Source organism: Sarcophilus harrisii, chromosome 2, assembly GCF_902635505.1.
Source record: "Sarcophilus harrisii chromosome 2, mSarHar1.11, whole genome shotgun sequence".
NCBI classification, from domain to species: Eukaryota; Metazoa; Chordata; class Mammalia; order Dasyuromorphia; family Dasyuridae; genus Sarcophilus; species Sarcophilus harrisii.
This window is the reverse complement of record NC_045427.1, coordinates 517,027,122-517,053,910: the sequence shown is the minus strand read 5'-3', so window position 1 is coordinate 517,053,910 and position 26,789 is coordinate 517,027,122. Positions and strand designations below refer to the sequence as shown.

The 26,789-nt window shown below is 39.5% G+C and overlaps 1 protein-coding gene across 2 annotated transcripts in view; it reads right to left on the bottom strand.

The window, feature by feature from the left end:
• Positions 1 to 16,208, bottom strand: part of CLN6 (CLN6 transmembrane ER protein) — a 31,067-nt gene extending 14,859 nt beyond the window's left edge. The window contains exons 1-2 of one of the 2 annotated variants that reach the window (XM_031955319.1): positions 15,904 to 16,208; positions 2,404 to 2,518 (exon numbers count right to left, since the gene is read on the bottom strand). In XM_031955319.1, the coding sequence (XP_031811179.1) occupies positions 2,404 to 2,518; positions 15,904 to 15,971 (183 nt within the window). In that variant the 5' untranslated portion in view covers positions 15,972 to 16,208. Of the gene's footprint in view, positions 1 to 2,403; positions 2,519 to 14,890; positions 15,575 to 15,903 lie in introns of those variants that run through there. The other variant, XM_031955320.1, reaches the window with a different exon arrangement.
• Between the last annotated feature and the right edge of the window lie 10,581 nt (positions 16,209 to 26,789).

Sequence of the window (26,789 nt, the reverse complement as noted above, 5' to 3'; positions counted from 1 at the left end):
TAAATGTTTGTAGCAGTCTTTTTTGTAATGGCAAGTACCTGGAAATTGAGTGGATGCCCATCAGTTGGGGAATGGCTGAATAAGTTATGGTATGTGATTGTTAAGGAATACTATTGTTCTGTAAAAAATGACCAACAGGGAATTTCAGAAAGGCCTGGAGAGACTTGCATGAACTGATGAAGAATGAAGTGAGTAGAACCAATGATCTCATTGTACAGCAACAGCAAGATTATATGATGAGCAATTCTGATGGACATGGCTCTTTTCAATAGTGAGTTAATTTAGGCCAATTCCACTGGTCTTGTGATGGAAAAAGTCATGCTGAATTATAGGGACTGAGAGTGGATCACAACATAGTATCTTCACTTTTTTTGTTGTTGTTTCCTTGCATTTTTTTTTCCTCATGTTTTCCCCCTTTTTGATCTGATTTTTCTTGTACAAAATGATAATTGTGGAAATATGTATAGAAGAATTGTACATGTTTAACATATATTGGATTACTTGCCATCTAAGGGAGGAGGTGGGGGAAAGGGAGGGAGAAAACAATTTGAAACACAAGATTTTACAAGGGTGAATGTTGAAAACTATGCATATATTTTGAAACTAAACTTCAAAAAAAAATGTATGCAGTGTAAAAATAAAATATCAATAAAATGTATTCTTTTTTAAAAGAAGTGGATGCTGTAAAATTACAAAAAACAAGGATGACCACAAAAAAGAGAGCTAGAAAAACTCTTTTGCAGAGAAAATTTCTAGTTCTAGTTCCACTGGTAAAGAACATTATACATAGATTTATTAAAGATATGTAAACTTATGTATCTATATATATTACATATATGTAAAATCTTTTTTTTTAAATGAAATAATCCATTTTGCTGATTTCTTTCCTTCTTTCTCTGTTAAAAAAAATTGTTATATGGGATGGCTCTCTAAAAGGGGAGAGAGAAAAGGGGAATTTAAGCTATGTAAAGACAAAAGATATTAATAATTTTAAAAAGCGCAACAATCTTATGAGGTTGATGGAAAAGCTGTTATTATCTCTTTTATATCCAGCCAAAGTGGCTGACTTGGGTTCCCTATGTCAAATAGAATGTGTCATTATATCTCCCGTCTCTGCTCTGGCATAGGCTGTCCCCAATTCTTGGAGTACAGGCCTTCCTTGATTCATCTCTTATATCCCTTAGCTTCCTGTAAGACTCAGCTTTTAAGGGTCACTTTCTACATTAATCTTTTCTGGATTTTCCAGTAGGAAGTGCCCTTTCCCTATTCTATATTATATATATTTTACATTTTCCTTATCTATGTACATATTGTTTCTCTCAATAGAAAGTAGGTTGTTTTCCCTTAATTCTTGGATCCTGGGCACCTATCAAAGTACCTGGCATACAGTAGGTGCTGAACAAATAATTGCTGAGTGCTTACTGAATCTCAGAGAGTGACTGGCTCAAGGATCCATAATCAGTCATTGATGAACAAGGACAGAGTAAAGTCCAGTGTGTCTGAAAGCACAGTGTCGGGCAAGGGAAGGCAGACAATGGCTTGAGGTTCATAATGCTGTGAACAGAGTGGGAAACCCTTTTTAAATATAAATATTAAATTTAAATATTTAAAGGAAGAAGGAACCAGGGAGAAGATATGATTTCATTGATACAGATAACTCCCAAATGAGGGAACTCCCTCTATCAAAGTAGGTCAATGCTTCAGCTGCAACCTAAGAGTCCTAGAGAACTGTCTGGAGCAGAAATATAAAACTCAATGGATCCCTATGCTGCACATTCACTTAGAAAACCATAAATTAACATTATCTAGTGTGTACTGTATTTTTAGTTATTTTATCAGACATTTCCCAATTACATTTTAATCTGGCTCAGGGTCCATGGGAGTTTTACAGGCAGGGAGTGTTACCTTAGGCAAATTACAGCAAAAGTAAATATCTGATATAGCCAATATTTGTCAGAAATGGAGCTTGAACTCTTATCTTGAAGCAAGGCCGGTACTTCATCCACTATTTCAGGATGCCTCTTATTTAATGCATTTTATAAGCACAAATTTTAATAACTTGTTCATAGCATGTGTATTTTGTGATGAGTCAAACAACAAGTATTAGTGACAATCTGAAGCTTTCACTCATAAAAACTGAGCTCATCTTCCTCAGCTCCCCCTAATCTAAAAAGTCAGCCTTCCTCCTCCTCTTCCTCGTCATTCTCCCTGCTGGCATCAGCAGCTAACTTCAATGACACTCATCCATGTACACTCTTGCATGTGTGCATTGTCCTTAATCCAACTGCTCATTTACCCATCCAAGAAGCAAAATGAGATGATTCTATGGGCAATTATGTCCAGTGACTCTTTTTTTTTGATATTGTCAATAGACACAAACCTTCTCCATATTTTCCTACTCACCATGGCAATGGGACGGCCAAAATCCAGAATCCAGTTCTGCAATGTCAAGTAGAACCATAGGTCAAGGTGGAAAGGAGAGGTTCGGGACCCATCTTCAGCTTTTCCTGTCGGATGCCTGGGGAGAAATGGAAAAGGGGTGATTAAGTCATTATCCTTCAAATTTCCAAAAAAAAAAAAAAATGAAGAGAATAGAAAATTTCAGGCTAATAAGCTCAGTTTATCTTCCTGTCAGAATTTTAGAATATTATTATTCTCCTCTCACAAAGCTGCCTTTTATAAGCTGCACTACATAACAGAGACATAGCCTTTGAAGGTAGGGAGACCTGAGTTCAAATTCTGCCTCTGACACGTACAAATAAGTCATTTATTCTCTAAAACTACACATACCTATGAGTTGCTGAACTGGATTGATGGAAGGAATTTACATACCAGGAGCCCTTCACATTGATGAAATACTAGATCTAAATTCTCTACACTCCTCCTTGAACCCTCAAAGAAACAATGATATACAAAAAGATATGGAGATAAGAGATGCAAAATTCCTTTACATTTTGAGGGGAATGTTGTGCTGTAAAACATAGTAGTGCTAACCTGAGAAGGAAACAAAATGTGAGTTCTAGTACTGCTAGTAGTTCACTGTATGGTTTTGGGTTTCAAATTTTTCATCTGTCAAAATGGGAATGATAATTAATAACCTCATGACTCACCTTACAGGGATGATAAGAAGATCAAGAGAAAACTTCACTTTCTCTCATACATACATAAATACATATATGTACATACACACACACCCCTAAAAATATTCATAGCAGCATGTTTTGTGTAAAACATCACAAAAACAAAAGCACAGAAAAAATTGGTAACAGGATTTTGTTAGGGAATGGTTGACTAAATCATTATATATATATATATATAAAATGAGGTATTAATGCACCATGAGAAATTATAATTGTGATAAGGATTTCAAAGAAAAATAAGAAGTCTTATATGATAGAAGCAGAATGATGTAAGCAAGACCAGAAGAACAACATCCATAGACTGCAATAATGTAAACAAACTGAAAAAATGAGTAACTGTTACAACCAATCTTGACTCTGGAGAAGAGATGAGGAAGCACATTCTTTCTTTGGGCAGAGACAGGTAGGGGGAACTCCATCTATGGAATGTTCTATGTACTCTGGGGTTGTCACTAGGTAAGTTGTTTTTCTTTGTTAGAAGGCAGGTTTCATTTGCATGGGGGAGGGAAGAGCAGAGAGAAGCATAGTCATGATATTTTTTAAAAGTATTAATAGAATTTATTATAGAAATAAAATAAATTCTGAAGTCTAGAGACTAGCTAGTAATTAGAATATTGCATTAATATCATAAGATTTTAGTTCTAGAAAAGGCCTAAAGACCATCTGGTCCACCCCCTTCATTTTATATTCAAGAAAACTGAATTCAGAAAAATTAGTCAAGTGTAACTTATTCAAAGTCACACAAGTGGTATGGCCCAACTAAAGGCCTCTCATCTCTAAGCCAAATCTTCCTTGGTAGGATCAGAGACAGAGAGGATAGATCTATTTGTATTATAACTCAGATGAAGCCAACTGAATAGGGAAAGATAAGCTTGAATATAGAGAAGCAGGGGAATTTTGATGAGTGGGAAATACATATGAGTAACAAACTGATTTCATGCTGAATTATTTTCCACTTCCATCCCAAGATAGAATAGTAAGTACCTTGGCTACATCATTGTACCTAGAGTTAGGAAGATCTGAGTTCAAATTCTACCTCAGATACTTGTGATTCTATGCAAGTTACTTAACTTCTGTCTATCTCAGTTTCCTCCTCTGTACAACAGAGATAATAATGGTACCTACTTCACAGGGTTGTTGTGAGGAGTCAGTGAGAAAATTTAAAGTACTCTGTAAGCTTTAAAGTTCTATATAAATGCAAGCTGCTACTTTATTATTATTATTACTACTATTAGACCATGAAATTACATATAAAGCACTTTGTAAAATTTAAATTGCATACATGTCAGCTTTAATTTCTAAAAACTACATATATATTTTTAATCAGCAAAAAAAATCTCCTATTCTTTCTTCTACTGCTCACTTCCCTAACACTACCGAGAAGTGGAAAAAGAAAAAAAAGAAATCCCTGTTACAAGAGGAAAGGACTGAGGAAACAAGCTTTTAATACAAATATGCATAGTGAAGCAAAACAAATGTCTGCACTGTCTATGTCCAAAAAAAAAATATGTTTCATTTTGGACTGAGGTATTTACTTCTCTCTCAGGAGGTGGGTTACCTGTTTTATCATTAGTGCTCTGAAATAGTGACTGGTCATTACCCTGGTCAGAGTCCCTAATTCTTTCAAAATTATTAGTCAATTTGAAAGACATATATTATTAAGATGTCTTGATGAAATGAGATAATTCAGGCCAATTCCAATAGACTTGTGATGGAGAGAGCCATCTACATCCAGAGAGAGGGCTGTGGGGAATGAGCAGGGATCACAATGTAGTATTTTCACTATTACTGTTTCCTTGCTTTTTTTCTTTCTTCCTCATTTTTTCCCTTTATGATTTGATTTTTCCTGTGCACCATGATAAATGTGGAAATATGTTTAGAAGAATAACATGTTTAACCTACACTGGATTACTTACAATCTAGGGAAAAGAGGATGGGGAAGGGAGAAAAATGTGGAACATAAGATTTTGCAAGGGTGACTGTTGAAAACTCTTTGCATATATTCTGAAAATAAAAGGCTATTATCAAAATTAAAAAAAAAAAAGTCTTGTTGAGTGCTAATCAGAGGCAAAGCCCTGATATGAGTGTGCTATGAGTAATACAAAGAAATAGGGGGCAGGAGTTTACATCTTAATTGAGAAGATAAGGCATATATATTTATGGAAAGAAAGGTAAAGCAGTATACCGTTCAAAATCAAAGTATCTAAGAAATCAGTGAATCACAGACTGTTTCAGCTGAAAAACCTGAAAGGTCACCTGGTCAACCCAGATCTCATAGAATCTTCTCAAAGCCAATACAACTAGCCCTCTCTTGAAGACCTGTCTAAAAGGGGAACCAGACTCTTTGGAGAAAGCCCTGAGACAGCTTTAATTGTTGATCATTTTCTCTGACATTAAGCTAACCCAAGCATGTTGACATTCAATTCAGTATTACTCTCCCTTCACCAAGACGCTTAAACAGGCTTAAGTTGTCAGGTAGGAATGGAGAGGCCCTGTGACATAGTGAAAAGAGGCCCAGCTCTGGAGGCAGAAGACCTGACTTTAAAATGCTGAGTAGGCCCTGAACCTTGTACACATTATTCCTAATTCTTTTAAGTATAGTCTCTCCATCAGTTAAGAGTATTAATTAATTCCTTGTGATTTTTTGATGTGTGTTCCCAGTACTTTTATGCTTGGTACATGATAATGAATACTTTTTCAATCATTCATTTTCCAAGTCATTTGTAAATAGCTCCCCATTTTGAGAAGTTGAATGAAAAAAACTATGGCCAAGCTCACATTCCAAAGGAATTCTTAACGACTTAATCTTTGGAACCAGCCCTTTAATCTGTTCCCAAACCACCTGCCTTATTATACGTAATGAACTATTAACTGAACTACTGTCTTGCCCACATTGTTCTATCTTCCCATAAGTGGAACATGAGATTTTGTCAAATGTTTTGTTAAAATTTAAGTAATTATTTCTATAGCATTTCCCTGATATATATGAGTTTAGTATTCATGTCAAAAAAGACATTATGAAATCATTCTGGTTCTTGGGAATCACATCTTCCTTTTAGAAGTTCATTAACTTTAATAATAATATTCTAAAATTCTGACAGGAAGATAAACTGAGCTTATTAGCCTGAAATTTTCTATTCTCTTCATTTTTTTGAAATTTGGGACATGGTCTATTTCCCTAGTTGCATGGTTCCCTTCCTATTCTACATGATCTTTCAAAGATTACTTTGTCTCAGTAATCATATCTTCCCATTCTCTTGGCATCCTGGGAAGTAAGTTCACCTAGGACTGGTTACTTAAATTTATTAAGGGCAGCTAAGTATTCTCTTAGCATCTCCCTAATTCGCCTTTTTTTTTTTTCATTTTGTTATTTACATAAAAAGATAATTTTCCTTAGCAAAAAACAAAGGCAAAATAATGGCTCTTGTAGTTCACCATTCCATCTGTCCATCTCTCCTTTGGTCCTTTTCTTATCCCCAATATATCAAGAACAAACTTTTGTTCATTTAATCCAACCTGTTCATTTTGGCAGTATGATGTAGTGGGAGAAATGCTAGTACAATCCAGAGAAGACACCGTGTTTAAATCCCACCTCTGATTATTTGATTGTGCATAAATCATTTCACCTCTCTTAAGTGTTTCAAGGGCTTGTTTCAAGGGTTGCAATAATGAGAACAGGTGATATAGTGTGTAAAATGTTTTTACTTAACCTTAAAGACCGTTAAATGCTAGATATCACAATTTTCATAGTAATAGGAACCAGGGTCCATAAAGATTGAGGATATTGGACCAATCAGAAAATCATTCTATTAAGTGGCCTTAGGTAAGTCACTTCACCTGACACTAAGTTTTCTCATCTGTAAAACAAGACCTCTGACATATCTCCTTCACAGAGATCCACAGAGGCTCAAATGAAATCATCAATGCAAATATGCTTTATTAATCATAAATTGTTATAGAAATGCAAGGCAGCAATATTTACTGCCTTAAGGTACATCGTATAAATGAACAAACCAGAACTATACCTCCAAGTGTCCTGATGTCCAGTCCTGGGGCCCTTCCATTTCACTACAATACTTCCCAAATAGACAATAAACGGGGCTAGGAACTCAAGAGGCAGATTGTTGGCTGAAATCTGCATGAACTTCCTCTGATCTTACATAAGAGGTCAGACTAGATGGTCTCTGCAGCGTCTTCTAGTTCTAGATCTGTGATCATGTGAATATATGCACATATCATTTTTATACTTCTCCATCTGTCCTATTACCCAAGGTAAGAGGGACATGGAGGCAACAGGGATAATAATATCATAACACCTCATTTATTGCACATGGCTGGGTAGGGAGCTATTTATGAAATAGCAGATTTTCTAGAGAATCTAAACTAACTCTACTTGTTACTAAAACTTTTTAAATTAAAATTTTAACTATTTGGAACAAAAATCATTCTAAAATATATTATATTTTCCCCATCTTCTTAAAGAAAAACCTTTCCTTGACATCTGTTTATCTAAATGCTAAATAGATACAAACTACTCTATTTTGCTAGTTTTGGTATCCTCCTCCTTCCCCTTTTTGGCTCTTCCTTCACATTCAAATGTAATCACTTCTTTCTTGCAATTGGTGTAGATTTTTGCAGACTACTCATTCCCTTCTAATTTGCAACCACTAATCTCCCAAGGTCTAGGAAACCTAGATAACTAAGCTTGTCAGAAATATGTATAAACAAACAGCTAAAAGGTTCAGAATAATGGCTTCTTCCACAAAGAAAAGTACAAGGCCTTGAAATTGATTTTGGTGGCCATTCTCACTTAGAGGTTTGTGTTCCAGATGACTGGAATTTCTGGAATTCTTATCTCTGCTGTACAATATAACAAACTGGTATCTTTTGAGATTTTCTACTAAGTTTTGTAGAAATGCCAGCACAGAGAATTTCCTGTCTTCCTCCTTATCCAACTAATCCTTACTTCTCACATCTATTTGGTTCATACAGTCTGAAGCTATCTATCCCCCTATCTATTTAACAAAATTCAGTAAACTCCTCCTGGATATAAAATACTAAGTCGTGGAGACTACAAAGGTAAGACCAGGTCTAGCAGTATATGTTATATACACAAATAATTATAACACATAAGCATAAAGGAAAGAAATGAAATGCCATCATTATTAACTTTGGATGTAATAACACATTTATATGGGCTCTAAAATTGCAAAACCCTTTTCTTATAGTTATCCTGTTAAGTAGATAGTCTAAGTATCATTTCCACTTTGCAAACAAAAAAACAAAGATTGAGAGCTTAGTTGCCTGTGCAGCTAAGTAAATGTGTGAAGCAAGATTCGAAGGCAGACCTCCTTATTACAAGACCTAAACTTTACCATCCTGCTTCTAGGGGATCAAAGAAGATTTCATGGAGATAGCATTTGACATGAGTTTAATAAGGAAGAGGTAATAAATATTTCATTGAGAGTAAGTGGAGAAAGGCCTTCCAGACACCACCACCACCACCATCATCAACAATAACAATTGATAAAGCTCTTTAAAGTCTGCAAAGTGCTTTGCATGTGTTATCACATTTGATCTTCAAGAACAACCTTGTGAGAATCCAGATGCTGAAGGAGAGGGAGAGCAGGGCTGATAGAGGAATGGAAGTGAACAAAGGGCCATAGGAAGGCAAATCCAACCATGAAATTGAAGGGATCTTAGCCCAATCTCCTTTCACACATGGTCCTGGAGATGAATCACTTGGCCAAGGCCAAAGAAGTAATTTGCTAAGTGGCAGAAATAGTGTGAATCCCCCTCTACACTGAAGTGCACCAGATGCCAGCAGGAGGTATCTACTTTGGCTAGATGTAAAGTGCACAGTCACGGGCCCTGCTATCCTGACTGGTTATAGCTCACCAGCCCCTGCTTGCCTATTCTATTTTCTACCCCTTTTTTTTAAACCTCTTACGCTGGCAACAATAATCAAATCAATACTTACACTGTTTCTAGAGAGGCAGGGCAAATAATTTACTCTACAGGTCCACTCCCGACTCTCTGTCCCCCCAGCTCAGAATACCCTCCTTGGCCACCCTCCCCAAGTGTTGTTTCTCTCATTACAATGTGAACTCTTTCAGGCTAAGGAGAGCCTCTCTTATACTTGTACCCCCTGGTTCTTAACACAGTTCCTGGCACAGAGTCCGCTGCTTAGTAAATACTCTTCAAACTTCCTCTTAAATCCCTAACCCTGAAACCCTGATCTCCAGACATCCCAGAATATTCTTAACACTTAGAGACTGGCACGAAAGACTAAATCCTTCCTTATGTCAAGTTTAACGTAAGGAAGCTAGGAGGAGCAGTGGATAGAACATTGGGTCTGGAGTCAGGAAGACCCAAATTAAAATCCTGTCCTAGATGTCCCAGGTGACCCTGGGTAAGTCAGCTAACCCCCTTCGGCTGAGCTTGCTGGCCCGTTCCGTGGGGATTTGGCATCTGGCTCACAGGGTTCTGATGAGGACCAAATAAGACAATGCAAGGGAAGGGCTTTGCAAACTTTGCCCTCTGTGTGAATCTAGCTCTCATCACACAGACAGTCCAGGCTGTAGAGAAGCTTTCCCACAGTTTGCCAGCACCTGTTTCTCTGACCCCTTTTACTCCTCTGACGGCCCAGCATAATTAACATCTCATGTGCATCTACACTATACAGCTGATTATATCTGCTACGCGATGTTAGAGAAGAAGACAATAGAACCAAGGAGAGAGGGCCAAGAGCCAGGGAGATCTGGGTTCAAGTCCTAATGCTGCCACGCCCAAGGTGCATGGCCTTGTCAGGCCCTCAGCAGCTCCTACTCCCCAAGCTGCAGAAGAGTTAAGAAGTGTGAAAATTCAGAGTGGGCCACAAATAACTGGGGAAGACAAGACCTGACCTCTCTATCTTGTCCCTTTCCTTGTGCCTATGACCTATTTTGAGTCTAAAAGGCTTCATCTACTCTGGAAAGCATTCCATGATCCCCTAGCCTTGGATCTCTCCCTTCCACTGCTCCATGCCCCTCTGCATTTACTATATTTATCTGTATATGTGTGATATTTCACTAGTAGAATATCAGCAAGGAAAGTTTCCTTTCTGCTTTTGTATCTTCAGTTCTCAGCATAAAGGAGCTGTTTAATAAATGTTTATTGGGGCAAGTATAATGGAATACCAGCTGCAGAGGCAGTGAGATGAGCAGCCTGGCAAGAATGAGGGCATATGCTAGGGGTGCTAAGGGGTGGTAAGACTGGAGAGAGATCTGTGGATAGAGACAAGATATGTCATGATGCAAGATGAAATAAGCAAAGCCAGGAAAACAATATGTAAAATGATTACAACAGTCTAAATGGAAAAGACAGTAACAACAAGCCAAACTAAAGAGTTTATAATTTTAATGACAGCCCTGAAGAAAAGAGCATATGTACCTCCCCTCCACTTCTTTTCAAAGGGCCCAAGACAGCCACATCTTCATTTTTCTCCAGGCCCCTGGCTCTCTGCCAAACCACAGAAACCTGTTCACCCTGGAAGTTGATTCCATCTGTGGACTTCACCCTTGGTACCTTCTTCTAAGAAGCTGGATCCTCTCAGAAGCTCCAATTTAAGCCAAGCCTAGCCTTCATTCCTCTCCAGGCTTCACTACTGACTCTGAACTTCTCTCTTCTAGGCACCTTTCCCACCAACCCCCTTGGCAGCTTCCTTTTATATGCTGTCTTCTCCCATCAGAATGTAAATTCCAGAGTTTGTCTTTCTTTTTTTCTTTCTTTCCTTCCTTCCTTCCTTTCTTACTGAGGCAATTGGGGTTAAGTGACTTGTCCAGGGTCACACAACTAGGAAGTGTTAAGTGCCCCAACATTGTCTTTCTTTCAACTTATGTTTGTATTCTTAGCACTTAACATAGGTCTGGGCCAACAGTTAAGATGACCTGACTAAAAGATCGAGGTTGTAGGTATAAAATATTGCATATACTGCCAGGTTGTTTAGTGAATTGCTTGGTTTTGCTGAAATAGGTAGATAGATAGCTGGTCACAGAGTCAGACTCAACAGAAACCGATTCAACACCTTCCTGAATCTAGGATGTGAGCTCTATACCCTGTGCCACCTAGCTGCCTCCCCCCACTCCTTTATTTTTTGTTAACAAGGGATGGCTGTCTAGGTAAGAGAGGGAAAAGAGATGTATTCAGAAATGAAGGAAACATTAAAACAAAAGGTATCAGTAAAAATCATCATTTCAACTAAACAGAAAATATAAACAAAGGAAATGAACAAAAACTAAAGCAATGATAGCTTTGATCTGAAATTCAGAAACTCAAATCTTATTCCATAATGGACAGCTTCCAGGCCTCTGTGCATTCTCCAGAAATGACAATTGCTGATGTTCAAGAATCGGCTGCTTCCAGTCCCTGCTTCTCTAGTTTCTCCTTTATCCCTCTCTTTTCCCATACTTCAGAAGCATATTCCCCTGCAGAGAGCTGCCTTTTCAAATGTGCTCCAATAAGCTTCTCATTCTTGATCATGGCTCAACCCTTGCAGTCTTTATAGGCTGAGAGATTGTTCCATCTTGGCAGCTAAACTCATTCTTTCTTTCCTTTCTGGGCCTTGCTAATGATTCTCAGGACTTCTTTGTCCCCTGTGCCTTCTTTTATGTATTACTTTTTCCCCATTAGAAAGTAAGTTCCTCCAGAGCAAGGACTATCTTTCTTTTAGCTTCTATTTGTATCTCCAGAGCAGAGAACAGTGGCTGACATGTATATAGTGGTTAATAAATATTTGTTAATTTGACTGCTTCTCAGGAGCTTCTACAATGCAGTAGAAATTGGGCTGATAGTCAGGAGATCTGGGTTCTAGCTTTAGGAATTACTCTTTGGGCTTAGTTTCCATATTTATAAAATGAGGAGGCTGACCAAGAGAAACTTTAGTTACAAAGGAAGGAATTGCCAACTAACTAAGTAACTAATTTAGTTAGAACAAGTACTAACATTAAATGAACCTACAGAAGAACATGCTAAGTACTGCCCTCTGTATATTAAAAATATACTTGTGGCCCAATAAGAGTTGTGAATCTAGTAATGGGTAGGATTGGGCTGCACTTCCTGACCATGTTCTTTCATCTGTTCATTCCTGAAATTATTGGCACACGTTTGCAGGGTAGCTATCTGGCTAGACATAGGAAACAATCTGTGGTTTTGCCATGAAACTAATTAACCTAACTGATCTCTAGGTCCCCAATATGAGTAGTTACTTAAGCTTAACAACTGAGCAAATTTGGGCAGGTAATTCATTCAACCATCACCATTTCTTAGGGACAATGTGCAGAGTACTGTGTGACATGTTAGGGGAGATAAAAATTGAATAAACTCCCCTTGTGAAGGTTACCGTCCAGTTTGGAAACATAACATATATACAAGATAAAACATAAGGTCATAAGTGTAAACCAAAGGTTGTTTATGGAAAACATAGGAGAAAGAAGAGATCACTATTGAATAAGCAGAATCAGACATAGTTTCTGGAAGTAATGAGATTCCCAACAGATCCTCTGATTGGTTTAGATCGGGCCCCTTTTCCTTTATGCCAAAATTTTGACTCTTGAGGGAAGAATGTAGAGGGGAAAAGTTTATGGAAAAGGAGGCTACTATGGTATATACACAAAGGAAGGTAAATCAGACTATTTGGATTGGAAATGGGCTTCACAGGGTGAAATTGTGTGTTAAGGCTGGTGAATTAGGATGTCATCAGACTCTGAAAGACTTTGTGTTTTGGAGTTTGTTCCACATGAAGTTATTGGTACCTTCTTTTTACAACAGTTCAGTAGCCTGCAACTGTGACAATGAACAAAGGATGGCAATGACAATTTGTTATTTAATATGAAACAATCTTTTCCACGCCATGGAAGATCTATCTAAAAGGTTTCCTTAGCCACTGAGGGAAAACTGGTATCACTTGAGTCAGGTAGGTAGAAATCACCATAAAAAAGAGAGATTCATTTAGATGTGCCCACTGTGTAGAGAATAAACAGCTGAGTTCTGGAGGGTGTGTGGGAAAATAATGAGGGGCTGAAACTCAAGGAGCTCCAGGATCAGTCTAGGATAAGTCGATGATCCAAAAGACTTTGGTAACATTCCAACCTGGGCAAACCAAGCCCACAGATTCCCATCAGCCCATGCTAAAGAAGAAGGAAGACTACAGCAGGAGCCTTAAGTCTTTCTTTAAAGTTCAGATTCTCAAGGGCAAACTTTTTTTGCCTTAGTTTCTTTAAATCTTCAAGTTTAGTAGAGCCAGACACTTAAGTGCTTAACAAATATTTGTCATTCATGTTTGCTTCTTCTATCTGTCAAGAAACAAGGTGGGTGCTCTCTAGACCTTTACATAATAGACCCTAGTCATTCAGTAGATAAACTCATTCTATAATCAACTCGTTAAAAGTTCAATCGTCAGACAGCCATCTATGCCCACTAGACTCATACTTGAAGCCCTTCTAGATTATTAGAACCTATCTTCACCTCTGAAGCAAGAAAACTAGCATTGTTCAAAGGAGTAGAGATTTAAAGCTGGAAATAACCTGAGAGGGCATCTAGTCCTCATCTTACAGAAGAAGAACCATGGCCCAGTGAGGCTTCCTGACTGTCCAAAGTTACTCAGGTAGAGGCAGGCAGGGCCAGGATATAAACTCAGATCTTGTGATTCCAAACCCAGCTCTCTTTCCCAATGTAGGTACTATTTCACAATGACTTAAGATGTTTGTAGATGTGGAGGCCAAGACAAAAAAAGTTAAAATGATTTAGACAAGCAGCCACACTACTTGGTAGCTAGTAGAATCAAGAATGGAACCCAAGTTTCAGAGCTCCCAGTTAAATAAAATGCTTTTAAAACTCAGGCAGCCAAAGAGACACTTTTCCTAGTCTATTTTGCACCTCTAGCTATTAGAGGATAGGCAGGTTGTCTGACAGACAGACAGTAGGAGAAAGAGAAATATGGGCAAGACTGGAAGTAGTAGCTTGTAGTCAGTCAAAGGGTCAGTGAAAAACAGGATGGGAATAACAAGGCTTATTCATATTGATTCTTCTCTAATTTTTAAAGCCACATCAAAAATATATTTAAGTGTACACATTTACCTCTTCTCACCCCCTTCCTTTTTAAAAAAAAAAAAAAAATCTATTCTATATCCATTCTATTTTTGCTATAAAAGTAGCAGCTTCTTGAGGGCAACTAGGTGGTAGTCTGAAGTCAGAAAGATACTTCTTCTGGGAGTTCAAATCTGGCCTCAGACACTCATTACCTGTGTGAGTCTGTGCAAGTCACTTTAAGCCTGTTTGCCTCAGTTTCCTCATCTGTAAAATGAGCTGGAAAAGGAAATGGCAAACCTCTCCAGTCTCTCTGGCAAGAAAGCCCCAAATGGGGACAGGAAGAGACATATTTTTGCATGTAGCTTATAATCAATTCATGCAATCACAGTTGCTCCAAAAATTTTTAGCCAAAGCAGGGATTTCCCACTACAAACCAGTCTTTTTCTAGTATAAGGGTCACAGTTAAAGTTCAGGAGGAAAAATCTGAGAAGCCACGCAGGACGCTGATTGTGCTATGGCTATTTGCTGAAGAAAGAAATAGAGGATAACAAAATGCCAACGCAGATATCCCGAAACGTTGCGAAATAAAATGGTTGGGACCTGTGTGCTCCAGATGGGCTCTTGCTTGTCAGTCGGTAGCCACTGTCTAGACCGGCATCACCTGCATGACAACAAAAACTTACATTTCCACGGTACAAAGCATTTCTGGTGTAATAATCAAGAGGCAGAGAGAGTGACGGGAGAAAAACTTGGGTTTTTGAGGCAAGAAGACAAATACTTCCAAAGGACGTGTGCAGGGCCATGGGGTGAAGAGGCAGAGTCCGTTCCTCCCGGGCCCGTTTGTTGCGGAATCTAGTTGCAGGAAAGCGTTATTTTAGAAAAAAAGAAACGTCGTTTCTGCCCGTTTTGCCCCAGAGCAGCGGTGTGCGCATAGGGGGCAGACGTAAGTCAGGGAAATACAGGTCAAAGCCCACTTACGCCACCTTCTACATGACCTTGAGCAAGTCACTGATGGCAGCTGACGGCGCCTGGGCCGGAAATCTGAAGGACCTGGGTTCGAATCTATCCCGACTAGCTGCGGGGCCCAGGGACGCCGGCCTAACCCGCCTCCTAGGGAGAGAGCGGAGACTCCGCCCCAGCCCGGGCAGTCCCGGCAATCAGGAGGGCTTCATAAACGCTCCTTCCCACTTGACCTCGGGGTCCAGACCCCCTCCTCAGAGTTTTAAGGAGCACAAAGAGGCGAAAACGTGCAGAAGGGGAAGGCTCCTACGCTAATGAGATCATAGAGCAGTAAAAAACAAGCAAGCAGCCCGAACCGGTCCCAACCCGCGTCAACGGCCATCGGCGGGCGCCCGCACTGCCCCTTCCCAGCCCAGCAGGGTCGGACCGCGACCGCGGACGCGCTCCCCCTCCCCCGCCGCGGGACCGCGGGCGCGCTCCCCCCTCCCCCGCCGCGGGACCGCGGGCGCGCTCCCCCTCTCCCCCTCCCCCGCCGCGGGACCGCGGGCGCGCTCCCCCTCTCCCCCTCCCCCGCCGCGGGACCGCGGGCGCGCTCCCCCCTCCCCCGCCGCGGGCGCGCTCCCCCCTCCCAGCCACTTCCGCAGCGCGCTTTGGTTTGGAGGGGAGCCGTTCCGATGCCCCTCCCCCGGCCGCGCGCCCCGCCCACGCGCCCCAAGTCGCCGCGGCCTCCGCTTACCTGCCCGGGTGGCCGCCGCCCGAGGAGCCCGCGCCCGCGTGCGGCCGCCTCCGGGCCGACGGCTCCATGGCCTCCAGGCCCGCCTCGGGCCCTCCCTGGCTCACCCCGCGCGCCCGCGGCCTCTGGCTCCCCACAGCCCGCAGGGCCCGCAGCGGCGAGCGGGACCCGAGCCGAGTCCGGACTGAGCGCGCGGTCCCGGAGTCGGGGAGGGGAAGGAGAGCCGAGGCCCGCAGCGGCCGCCGGGGCCCAGAGCGGCGCGGGCTGACGGGGGGAGGGGAAGCCGGGGGAGGGGAGGGGGAGAAAGGAGCCAGAAAAAGGGGAGGAGGCACGGAGGGAGGAGCGGGGGCGGGGGGGAAGAGGGGGGGGGGGGGGGGGGGGGGGGGGGGGGAGGAAGGAGGAGGGAACGAATAAAAGAGGGAAGGGGATCGAGAGAAAGGGAGGAGAGTGAGCGGGAGGGAGGGGGAGAGGAGGAAAGGCGGGGAGAGGAACGAGAGAAGGGAGGAATTTGGGAAAGAAGGGAGGAGGGGGAAGAGAGGAGATAAGGGGAGGGAGACCGGAGAAGGGGGTCGGGATAAAGGGGAGCGAGAAGAGAAGTGAGGCACTGGAGGGGGGGAAGAGGAGCTAGATAAAGAAAGGGAAGGAGTTACGGGCATGTGAGGGGGTTGGGAGTGAACGAGGCCGCAGAGGCTACGAGAGGGAACCAGGGGACCGGAGGAGACGTGATGTGTTTATTCAGGCTCCTCTCCTGCTGAACATTTGAGGGTTTAAAGCGGCAGTTGGGGTTACTTGACCTAAGTGATCCGCAAAAAAGCATTTGGAGATTGAAGAACTCTACCTGGGTCCCTGTGGAGTAGGAGGAAGGTGTGTTGAGATTAGGGTGTGGGTGGTTTTAGACATCCTTCTTGAAGAGGACTATCACATGCAAGGTTTTAAGTGAAGGAGGGCTGTGCAAGGCCATCTGCCTCACTTTCCCCTCCAGATCCCCTAGGTCCAGTGGCTAGATATAAGTATAGATATAGACAGCTGGAGATGGCCTTGGATGAAAAGCTGGAGGAAGTAGGGGAAGAATGAGAGAAGGAAAAAAAAGAATTTCCCCATAAAATGGGTGTATGTGTGTGTGAGAAATTAGGGTTTTCAATTTAATTCCATGTCACTCCCACGCTCAGCATTTTATTTGTTTTTTTAAATAGTGTAAGGGGGAAGAGTTAATCAGGGGACAAATTTCTTTTCTCTTTTTCTCCATAGTATTTTATTTTTCCAAACACACGTAAAGATAGTTTTCAGCATTCATTTTTTTTTTTTGGTAAGATTTTGTGTTCCAATTTTTTTTCCTTTATCTTTCTCTCCCCCAAGACAGGAGGAATCTGATATGTTAGACATGTACAATTCTTTTAAATATGTTTCCATATTTGTTCATGTTATGCAAGAAATATCAGACCCAAAGGGAAAAATCGGAAGAAAGAAAAAAGCAAACAAAAAAAATGAATATACTATGCTTCAATCCATCTCTGGATGCCATCCCAAGTCTATTAGAATTGCCTTGAATCACCAAATTGCTGGGAAGAGTCAAGTCCATCACAGTAGATCATCACATGATCTTGGTATTGTGGACAATGTTCTCAGTTCTGCTCAATTCATTCACCATCAGTTTATGTAAGTCTGTCTAGGCTTTTCTGAAATCAGTCCGACCATCATTTCTTATAGAACAATAATATTCCATTATATTTGTATACTATAACTTATTTAGCCATTCCACTGTTGATGGACATTCACTTGGTTTCCAACTTTGCCACTACAAAAAGGGCTGCTACAAACATTTTTGCACATGTGGGTTCTTTTTCCACTTTTATATGTCTTTGGCATGCAATCCCAGTAGTGACACTGCTGGATCAAAAAGCATACAGAGCTTTACAGCCTTTTGGGCATTGCTCTCCAGAATGGTGAGATCAGTTCACAACTCCATCTGGCAAATTTCTTTAACCCTGGGATCTATTTGATCTGTTTAGAGCAACTAGAATCTTTGAGGTTAGAAAAACATCCTCATCATTGAATATAGACATGTTTTGGCCTATTGTTAAGAGAACAACTGACAATTCATATAGAGTAATTTCCAGCAATTGGGATCCTGATTGGTTTCTTCTAACTCTTAAGATGGTAAACTAGCAGTGTTGAAGGAGAATGGACTCATCTCAATGCCTACCTTTTTTTTTTTTTTGCTTAATTATACATTACAACTCCTTGTACACTCTACCTTTCAGATAACTGATGAGTTAAACCTAATTTATATTCCTAGGACATTGTTTCCACCTGTCCCTGTTCTTTACATTAGCTGTTATATACCTAGAATGTTCACCCTTGCCTTTTGGAATCGTTAGCTTCCTTCAGCTCAAGTACCATATCTTTGAAGAAGCTGGATTCCCGTGTTGTTAGTGCCTCTTCCCAAATGAATGTATTTTTTGGATGTATGTTACCTAGGCTCCCGAAGATTGTAAACTCTTTGAGGGGAGGGCCCCATCCCTCAGCACAATTCTTAGTACAAGTTCAGTCCTTTCATTTTTGTTCAACTTTTTTGAGACCCTATTTTGGAGTGTTCCCTGGCAAAGATATTGGAGTGGTTTTGTCATTTCTGTCTCCAGCTCACTTTATAGATGAGGAAACTAAAGAAACAGGGTTAAGTGATTTGCCCAGAAACATGTAATTAAGACTTTATGGCTGGATATGAACTCAGGTCGAACTGTCTTTAGGCCCAACACCCTCTCCATTGTGCTTCCTAGCTGCCCAACACAATAATGCTATATTTTATTCATATGTTATTATGTATTTACCATTACTCATTATTAATGGGCAACTAACTACTTTATTCCCTGTTCTTAGTCACAACAAAAAATGGTTTATATATATATATATATATATATATATATATATATATATGTATGTATATGTATGGGATTTACTTTGATTTTTTACTTCCTTGGGATATAAAGCCTAGTAGTGGAATCTCAGATGGACAGTACTTTCTGCAAAGTTATCAGTCATCTCTTAATGACCTTTTCTTAATCCTCATTCCTCACCTTTCTGCAACTTATAATACTGTTGATTACCTTCTTCTCCAGGATACTTTCTATATTCTAGATCTTTCTGATGCTTAGTCCTCTTTCCTGGTTTTCCTATTTATTTGACTGATACTTCTGGTTTTGTTTTTGCTGGACTTTCTGGTTAGTTTTGGGCCCCTCTCTATATTTTCTCATTTGATGATAGAAGCAGCTTCCATGGATTCTATTGTCTATATGCAGATATTTCCCAAATCTCTTTATCTAGATCAGGTCAGTCTCCTGAACTCTAGTCTCAAGTTGCCAACTATCTTTTGCAGATTTCCAACAAGATGTCACAACTTAAGCTCAATGTATTTAAAACAAAGTTTATTTAAATCTCAAACCTATCTCATCCCCAAGTTCCCTATTATTGTCAAGGGGAACACCATCCTCTCAGTCACCTAGACTTGAAACCTTAGTGTCATCCTTATTACTTCACTTGCATTTCCCTCACATATCTAGTCTTTTGCCAAATCCTGTAATTTCTATCTGGAAAATTTTTTTTTTATATATGTCCCCTTCTCTCCACTCACACAGCCACCATCTTGGTGCAGGCCCCCATCACTTTTGAGTATCTCTCTATTCTGATCCAGCCCCAGTTCTGCTTACCAAAAGTGGCCCACTAGGCACTCGCATTCCACGCCCGGCTCCAAGCCAGCGAGCCGGGCTTCTTACCCATTGAAAGTTTGAGAATAGGTTGAGATCGTTTCGGCCCCAAGACCTCTAATCATTCGCTTGACCGGATAAAACTGCGTGCCGGCGGGTGCCAGGGGCGCCCCGCCCCCCCCCCGGCCCGCCACCCTCCCCGGAGGAAGGGCACACGAGCACGAGGAGGGGGAAAACAGCCCCGCCCGCCCGCTGCGAGAGCGCCAGCTATCCTGAGGGAAACTTCGGAGGGAACCAGCTACTAGATGGTTCGATTAGTCTTTCGCCCCTATACCCAGGTCGGACGACCGATTTGCACGGTCTGTACTAAAACACTAAAGCTGTACTAAACATGAATGCAAAAAAATTTAAATATTACCAAAGCTACAACAACATATCACTAAGATTATTCATGATACCAGGCTGGATTTGTATTGGGGATAGTTTAATATTGGAAAAACTATAAAATGAAGCATTTTAATGCTTAAAACATCTAATATCAATAACATAGCATCAGTTTCTGTTGAAAGCACAATATCCTGTATTGTGTGAACCCCCCCCCTTTTTTTTTTAAATGTGTGTATATGTGTGTATGTTTAATAATGCCAAGGTTCTGGGTTCCCATCTGAGTCATTTGTTTTTGAGGGTAGCCAGCAAGATTCATTCCTAAATTAAAATCTGGTCTTAGACACCGAATAGCAGTATGACTCTGGGCAAGTCACATAACTTTGTTTGCCTTAGTTTCCTCATCTGTAAAATGAATAGCAAGCTACTAAAGTATCTTTGCCAAGTAAACTCCATATGGGCTTATGAAGAGTTGAACATGGCTAAAAATAACTGAATGACAAATTTATCTAAAATCAAGAGCCAGCATTACATGAGACAAAAACAAAATAGAAACCTTTCCAACAGGAGCAGGGATAACATAGAGATGTCTATTGTCACCACTTCCTTTTGCCATAACTAGAAAAGTTGGCTATAGCAAGAAGCAATGAAAAGGATGTTGAGGGAATAAATATTGGTTAAAAAAAAAAAAAAAGATAATGTTCTTGATGAGGTTTAGGTTTTGGGGTTCCTTTTAGTAGGGAACCAAATGATAAGGTCTAGATTTAGGGAACCAAAATGAGATTAGGGTTTCTGGTGGTCAGGGAATTAAATGGTAAGGTCTAGTGGCAGGTTCGGAGTTCAGGAAATCAAATAGAGAGGTTTGGCTCCCCTGCACCCTTTGGGATTCGGCACAAGGGTAGGGAGTTTGGAGAACTCCCTTCTGGTGGTGCAAAGATTCTCTGTAAAGGAATTTACAAACCCAAAAGCCTAGATAAGAGGTTTATTATAGGGATTGGGAAGTAAGGTTAGAAATCCTGACAGAGAGACATAAAGTCTGGTTAGGGAAATAGGTAAGGATAAAGAAAGGTGGCACTGGAAAAGAATATTATCTGGTGGGCAGAAGTTCCTTGGCATAGCATGGCATGTTTGGAACCTCTGCAAAGGGAGGATTTTAGATTGGCTCTTTTATAATAGGAGCTTTGGCTACAAGATAAAGGGTGCTAGTGGATGGAGTTCTACAAGCTGGGTTTCAGCTTGGGCTGGAATTTGAATTGAATTCAATGAGTTTCAGGATTGAACCAGCCCCACTTAGATAACAGAATGAAACTGTCCCTCGGATGTGGTCCCTCACTGAGGCAGAGTTGAAGGAGATTTTCTCCTTCAAGGAGTTTTTGAGTTTTGGGGTCCCTTCTTCATTCTTAGAGAACACTAGAGAATCAATTTAAAAATTAATTGAAATAATGACAGGCAAAATTGCAAGATATGAAATCCCCACAAATCATCATTTCTATATAATACCAATAAAATGTCAGCAGGGAAGGCTAGAAAATTTCATTTAAAATAACTACAGAATGTGTATAACATTTATAAATCTACTTACCCAAGATAACAAAAATTATATGCATTTATAAAATGTTTGCAGAAACAAAAGACCTATATAAAAGAAAAAATATTAATTGCTTACAAGTAGACTGAACCAATAATAAAAATTATGCTATATAGATGGATTCAGTTCTTCAATGTCATCCCTATCAAACTACTAAAGAATTACTTTATAAAACTAGAAAAAAATGAAATTTATATAGAATGAAAAAGGTCAAGAATCTTAAGGTGATGAAGTTTGGCACAAGACAGATTTGTTGGAACCCCTTCTGGTCAGCGTAGGTCCTTCATAAAAGAATTTACTAACCTAAAAAGTTAGACTGGCAAAAAGAAGTTTACTGGCACTGGGAAGTCAGCTTTTGCTAGGAGGCTGACTTCCTTAGTAGCACGATCCTGACAAAAAAGTGAAGGTCTAGCAGAGGAATCCTGGCAGAGATTTAGAGGGGTTAACGCTGAGAAGAGAGAGTCTTTTCACAGCAGGCAAAGGGTCCTCACAGGCAGCTATGCCAAGGAAAGAGAAAGGGGTTCCTTGGCATGGTATGTTCCTGTTTTAGGCCTCTGCAAGGTCCTGTTAGGGAAATGGGTGAGAGAGATAAAGAGGGGTTGATGCTGAAAAGAGAATGTCTTCTCAGTGGGCAGTGGGTCCTAGAAGACAGCTATGCCAAGGAGAGAGAGAGGTTCCTTGGCATGGCATGTCTTGCTTTTGGCCCTCTGCAAAGAAGTGCCCCAAGTTGCCCCCTTTTATAATTTGGAACTTTAGCTAGGGGCTGAGTGCAGTTTGAGTTGAAATCGGACAGAAATCTTGTGCTTGAATAGAAATTTTCCAATCGAAGGAGTAGTCCTAGACTAATCTCCAACTCAGAGGGTATAATCAGTAGTGAGTGTATTGATGGGGGGGAAGAGGAGGTTGTCAGTCTCCTCCAGAATAACAGAATGAAACTACTTATCCTGATTCCCTAGGGCAGGTCTTTTTCTGGAGAGAGCTTCTCTGAGGTTTCAAGGAGTTTCTCAAGTGTTCCCCCCAAAGTCAGAGAGAGAGAGAATTTCAGGGTTCCCCACATCAAAGGGAAATAATAGGAGGAAAAGTGCAAAGAGCAACCTAGTAGTGCCAGATCTCCAATGATACAACAAAGTATTAATTTTGAAAAACAATTTGGTGCTGGTTAAAAAATATATTGATCAGGGATGAGATTAGGTACACAGTATTCAGAAGAAAAAGAATCTAGTAATCTAGTACTGGGATAAACAAAAAGACCCCAACTACTGAGATAATCAAATACCATTTTATTAAAACTGTTGGGAAAGTTGGAGATAGTAGGGAAAAAATTAGGTTTAAACCAACACCTTATATACCTTAAGCCAAGATCAAAGCCAAATGGATAGGTGATCTAGATTAAAAAGCATCATAAATAAAAAATGAGAAAGGAGACCTATGGATAGGAAAAGAGTTCATTATAACAAAGGACAGAAAATTAAATGGATAAATTTGTGTGAATTTAAAAAGATTTTGCATTAAAAAACTAATATAACAAGGATTAGAAGGGAAACAGTTATCAAAAAAAAGGTTGATTTTTAAAGCATTTCACATGTCCTCTTTCTGCATTTCCAGTCTTAACAATTCTAACACTTAACTCTGATCTATTGATACTGACATTTTTGCTATTCTTCACACACGTAGGAATTCTGTCCCCTGATTCATATCTTTTTCCTGGCTGTTTGTTACCCATAACTGGAATGGTATTCTTCCTCATTTCTGCTTCCTGATTCTTTGACTTCCTTCAAGACTTGGCTTAATGGCCCTTTCTGAAGTACTTTTCCTTTAGGTCTGTTGTGCCACAGTTCCCTTTTATTGTCCTGACTCAGTTTCCCTAATAGTCCTGGCTGTTTCCCTAATTGTTTTGCCTCAGTTTCCCTAATTGGTCCTGCCTCCGTTTTCTTAATTGTTCTGCCTCAGTTCCCTTAGTTGCAAACCTCCCCCCCCCCCACTCCTGTTCATTAAGACTGATAAATCAAGGCTACTTACTCTAAGGTTATAAATTGTCAATGTATAAACTCAAGATAACAGGCAGTACAGACTTCCTGGTTCCAATCTGGACCCCTCCTTAACTCCTATCTTGTCATTGTTCTTCTTTATCCCAAGTTTTCAGAATGTCCAGTGCCTCCCCTCACCCTATCAGACCTGGACTGAGAGTCCTCCATACCTGATCTCAGTGCTCTGACTCCGCCCCTGCCTCAGTCTACCCCTATAGCTGAGCCGTGTGTGTATATATACTTCATGGGAAGCACACTTTAGTTGCTGGATGCTTTGGACATCAGCCCTGGGGGCAGCATGCCCCCAGCATAATCTCTCCCTTTCAAATAAAATATTAAAAACTCTCTAATCTCTATCTTGGCTCAGTTTCTCAGGCATTACAGATCTTCCTGATGGTTTCTGTTTGTGCCTTCCATTTGACTGTAATCTTTTATTTACAATGTATATGTTTTGTATTTACCAAATTAGTTACTCATTATCACCTTAGAATGTGAGCTTTTTGAGAGCTTTTTTTTGCCTTTTTTGGGTAACATTTAGTGCCTGGCAAAAAGAAAATACTTAGTAAACGTTTGTTAACTACTGGCTTAATTGAATTTTAAGGAAACAATATTTAGACCTAAAGTCTTTTTTACTTCATTCTTATCTAAAGTCTCATGAGTTTCTAAGGAAGAGGCTGGATCCGCTTAAGAAATAGCCCATATTTCCTGTGATTAGGATACTGACCTGACTTTAAAAAGTTAATGCATTAATTAGTTTCATTAATGCAGTTAAGAGCAATATCTCTTTATCTTTGACCAGAATGAATGTTTTTAGGAATAGGAAGAGTTGACATTTGAAGTTGCTATTGTTCTGCTTAAACAAATCACAAACCCTAACCTAGATATTTTACCCATTTAATGGAGTTTTGACTTAGTTTCTTAAGGTTACATTATAATTAGATATAGTTTGGGTCAGAAAGATTTTCAATAAACAGGATAAACTCTGGTTCTTATGCTCTCTCCCTATCTTTCTGTCTCATTTTCTTATTTTTTCCAAAGAAATACTAGAGTTTAATTAATCAATTTTTCTCCTGACAGGCATGTACCTGAAGAGCAGACTGTCAAGTTTTTCTTCCATATATTGGTCTTCTAACCTCCATTGTTATCTAGCATTTAAGCTTTTATTCTGTTTCAAACTTTGGGGAGACAAAGGCAGAAATAGTCCCTGCTCCTGAAGAGCTGTGATAGGAATATGTTAAATTAGGATAAGCAATCCAATTTTGTTTTAAGTCTCCATTTGGTGACTAAGTAGCTGTTATATAACCTGTGTTTCTGCAATAAGCTAAGCACTTGCATGATATAATTTGGTAATGTATATCTCCCAAATTTGATAAACAATTACCAATGAGCACCCATTTCTATTAAAAACATTAGAGAGCATAGAGTTAAAAGGGAGCTTTCCTGAAGATAATGAATATCTATCTAAAACTAACAGCAAGCATTATTTGTAATGGAGAGAAGCTGAACACATTCCCAATAAGATCAGAATGTCCATTATCAATACTATTATTCAACATTGTACTATTAATGTTGACTTTAGAAATAAGAAATAAGAAAAGAAAAAAATTAAAGGAATTAGAATAGGCAATGAGGAAATAAAACTCACTTTGCAGATGAAATAATGTAATTAGAGAATCCTAGAAAATCATCCAAAATTCTACTGGAAACAATTCACAGCTTTAGTAAAGTTGCAGAATATAAAACAAGCCTACATAAATCATCAGCATTTCTATATATTACTGACAAAGCCCATCAGCAAGAGACAGAAAGAGAAATTCCATTTAAAATAACTGTGACAAATTATTTGGGAATCTACCTGCCACAAACTCAAGAACTATATGAATACAATTACAAGACACTTCTTACACAAATATCAATTGCTCATTGGTAAACTGAGTTAATATAATTAAAAATGACAATTCTGTCTAAATTGGTCTACTTATTCAGTTCCATACCAATCAAACTGCCAAAAATCACTTTCTAAAACTAGAAAAAAATAACAAAATTCATCTAGAAGAACAAGAGTATCAAGAGGATTAATGAAAAAAAAAAATACAAAGAATGGTGGCTTAGCAGTACCAAACCTAAAAGTATATTATAAAGCAGTAGTCATCAAAACCATTTGGTACTGGCTAAGAAATAGAGGGGTAGATCAGTGGAATAGATTAGATACACAGGACACAATAACCAAGGCTTATAGTAATGTAGTATTTGAGAAACCCTCAAACTCCAGCTTCTGGAATAAGAACTCACTATTTGACAATTTTTTTTTCTGGGAAAACTGTAAAATATGTGAGAAACTCAGCATAGATCTACATCTCACACCCCATACCAAAGTAAGGTCAAAATGGGTACACGATTTGGGCATAAAGGATGATACCATAAACAAATTATCTATCAGATCTTTGGAGTAGCGAAAGATTTATGACAAAAGAATTAAAGAATACTATGAAAGGCAAAATGGACAATTTTGATTATATTAAATTAAAAAGGTTTTGCACAAACTCAACAGAAACAAGATTAAAAGAAGTACAAAGCTGAGAAAAAATCTTTACAGAAAGTGTGTCTGATATAGTCTCATTTCTAAAATATATCAAGAATTGTGTCAAATTTATAAGAATACAAATCATTCCCCAATTGATAAATGGTTAAAGGATATGAACAATTTTCAGATGATGAAATTAAAGCCATCTATAGTCATTATGAAAAAAAGCCTAAAACACTGTTGATTAAAGAAATGCAAAGTAACACAACTCTGAGGTACCACTTCACACCTCAGATTTTTTTTTTTTATTATAACTTTTTATTGATAGAACCCATGCCAGGGTAGTTTTTTACAACATTATCCTTTGCACTCATGTCTGTTCTGATTTTTCCTCTCTCTCCCTCCACACCCTCCCCCAGATGGCAAGTAGTCCTATATATGTTAAATATGTCGTAGTATATCCTAGATACAATATATGTGTGCAGAACCGAACAGTTCTCTTGTTGCACAGGGAGAATTGGATTCAGAAGGTAAAAATAACCCGGGAAGAAAAACAAAAATGCAAACAGTTTACATTCATTTCCCAGTGTTCTTTCTTTGGGTGTAGCTGCTTCTGTCCATCATTGATCAATTGAAACTGAATTAGGTCTCTTTGTCAAAGAAAT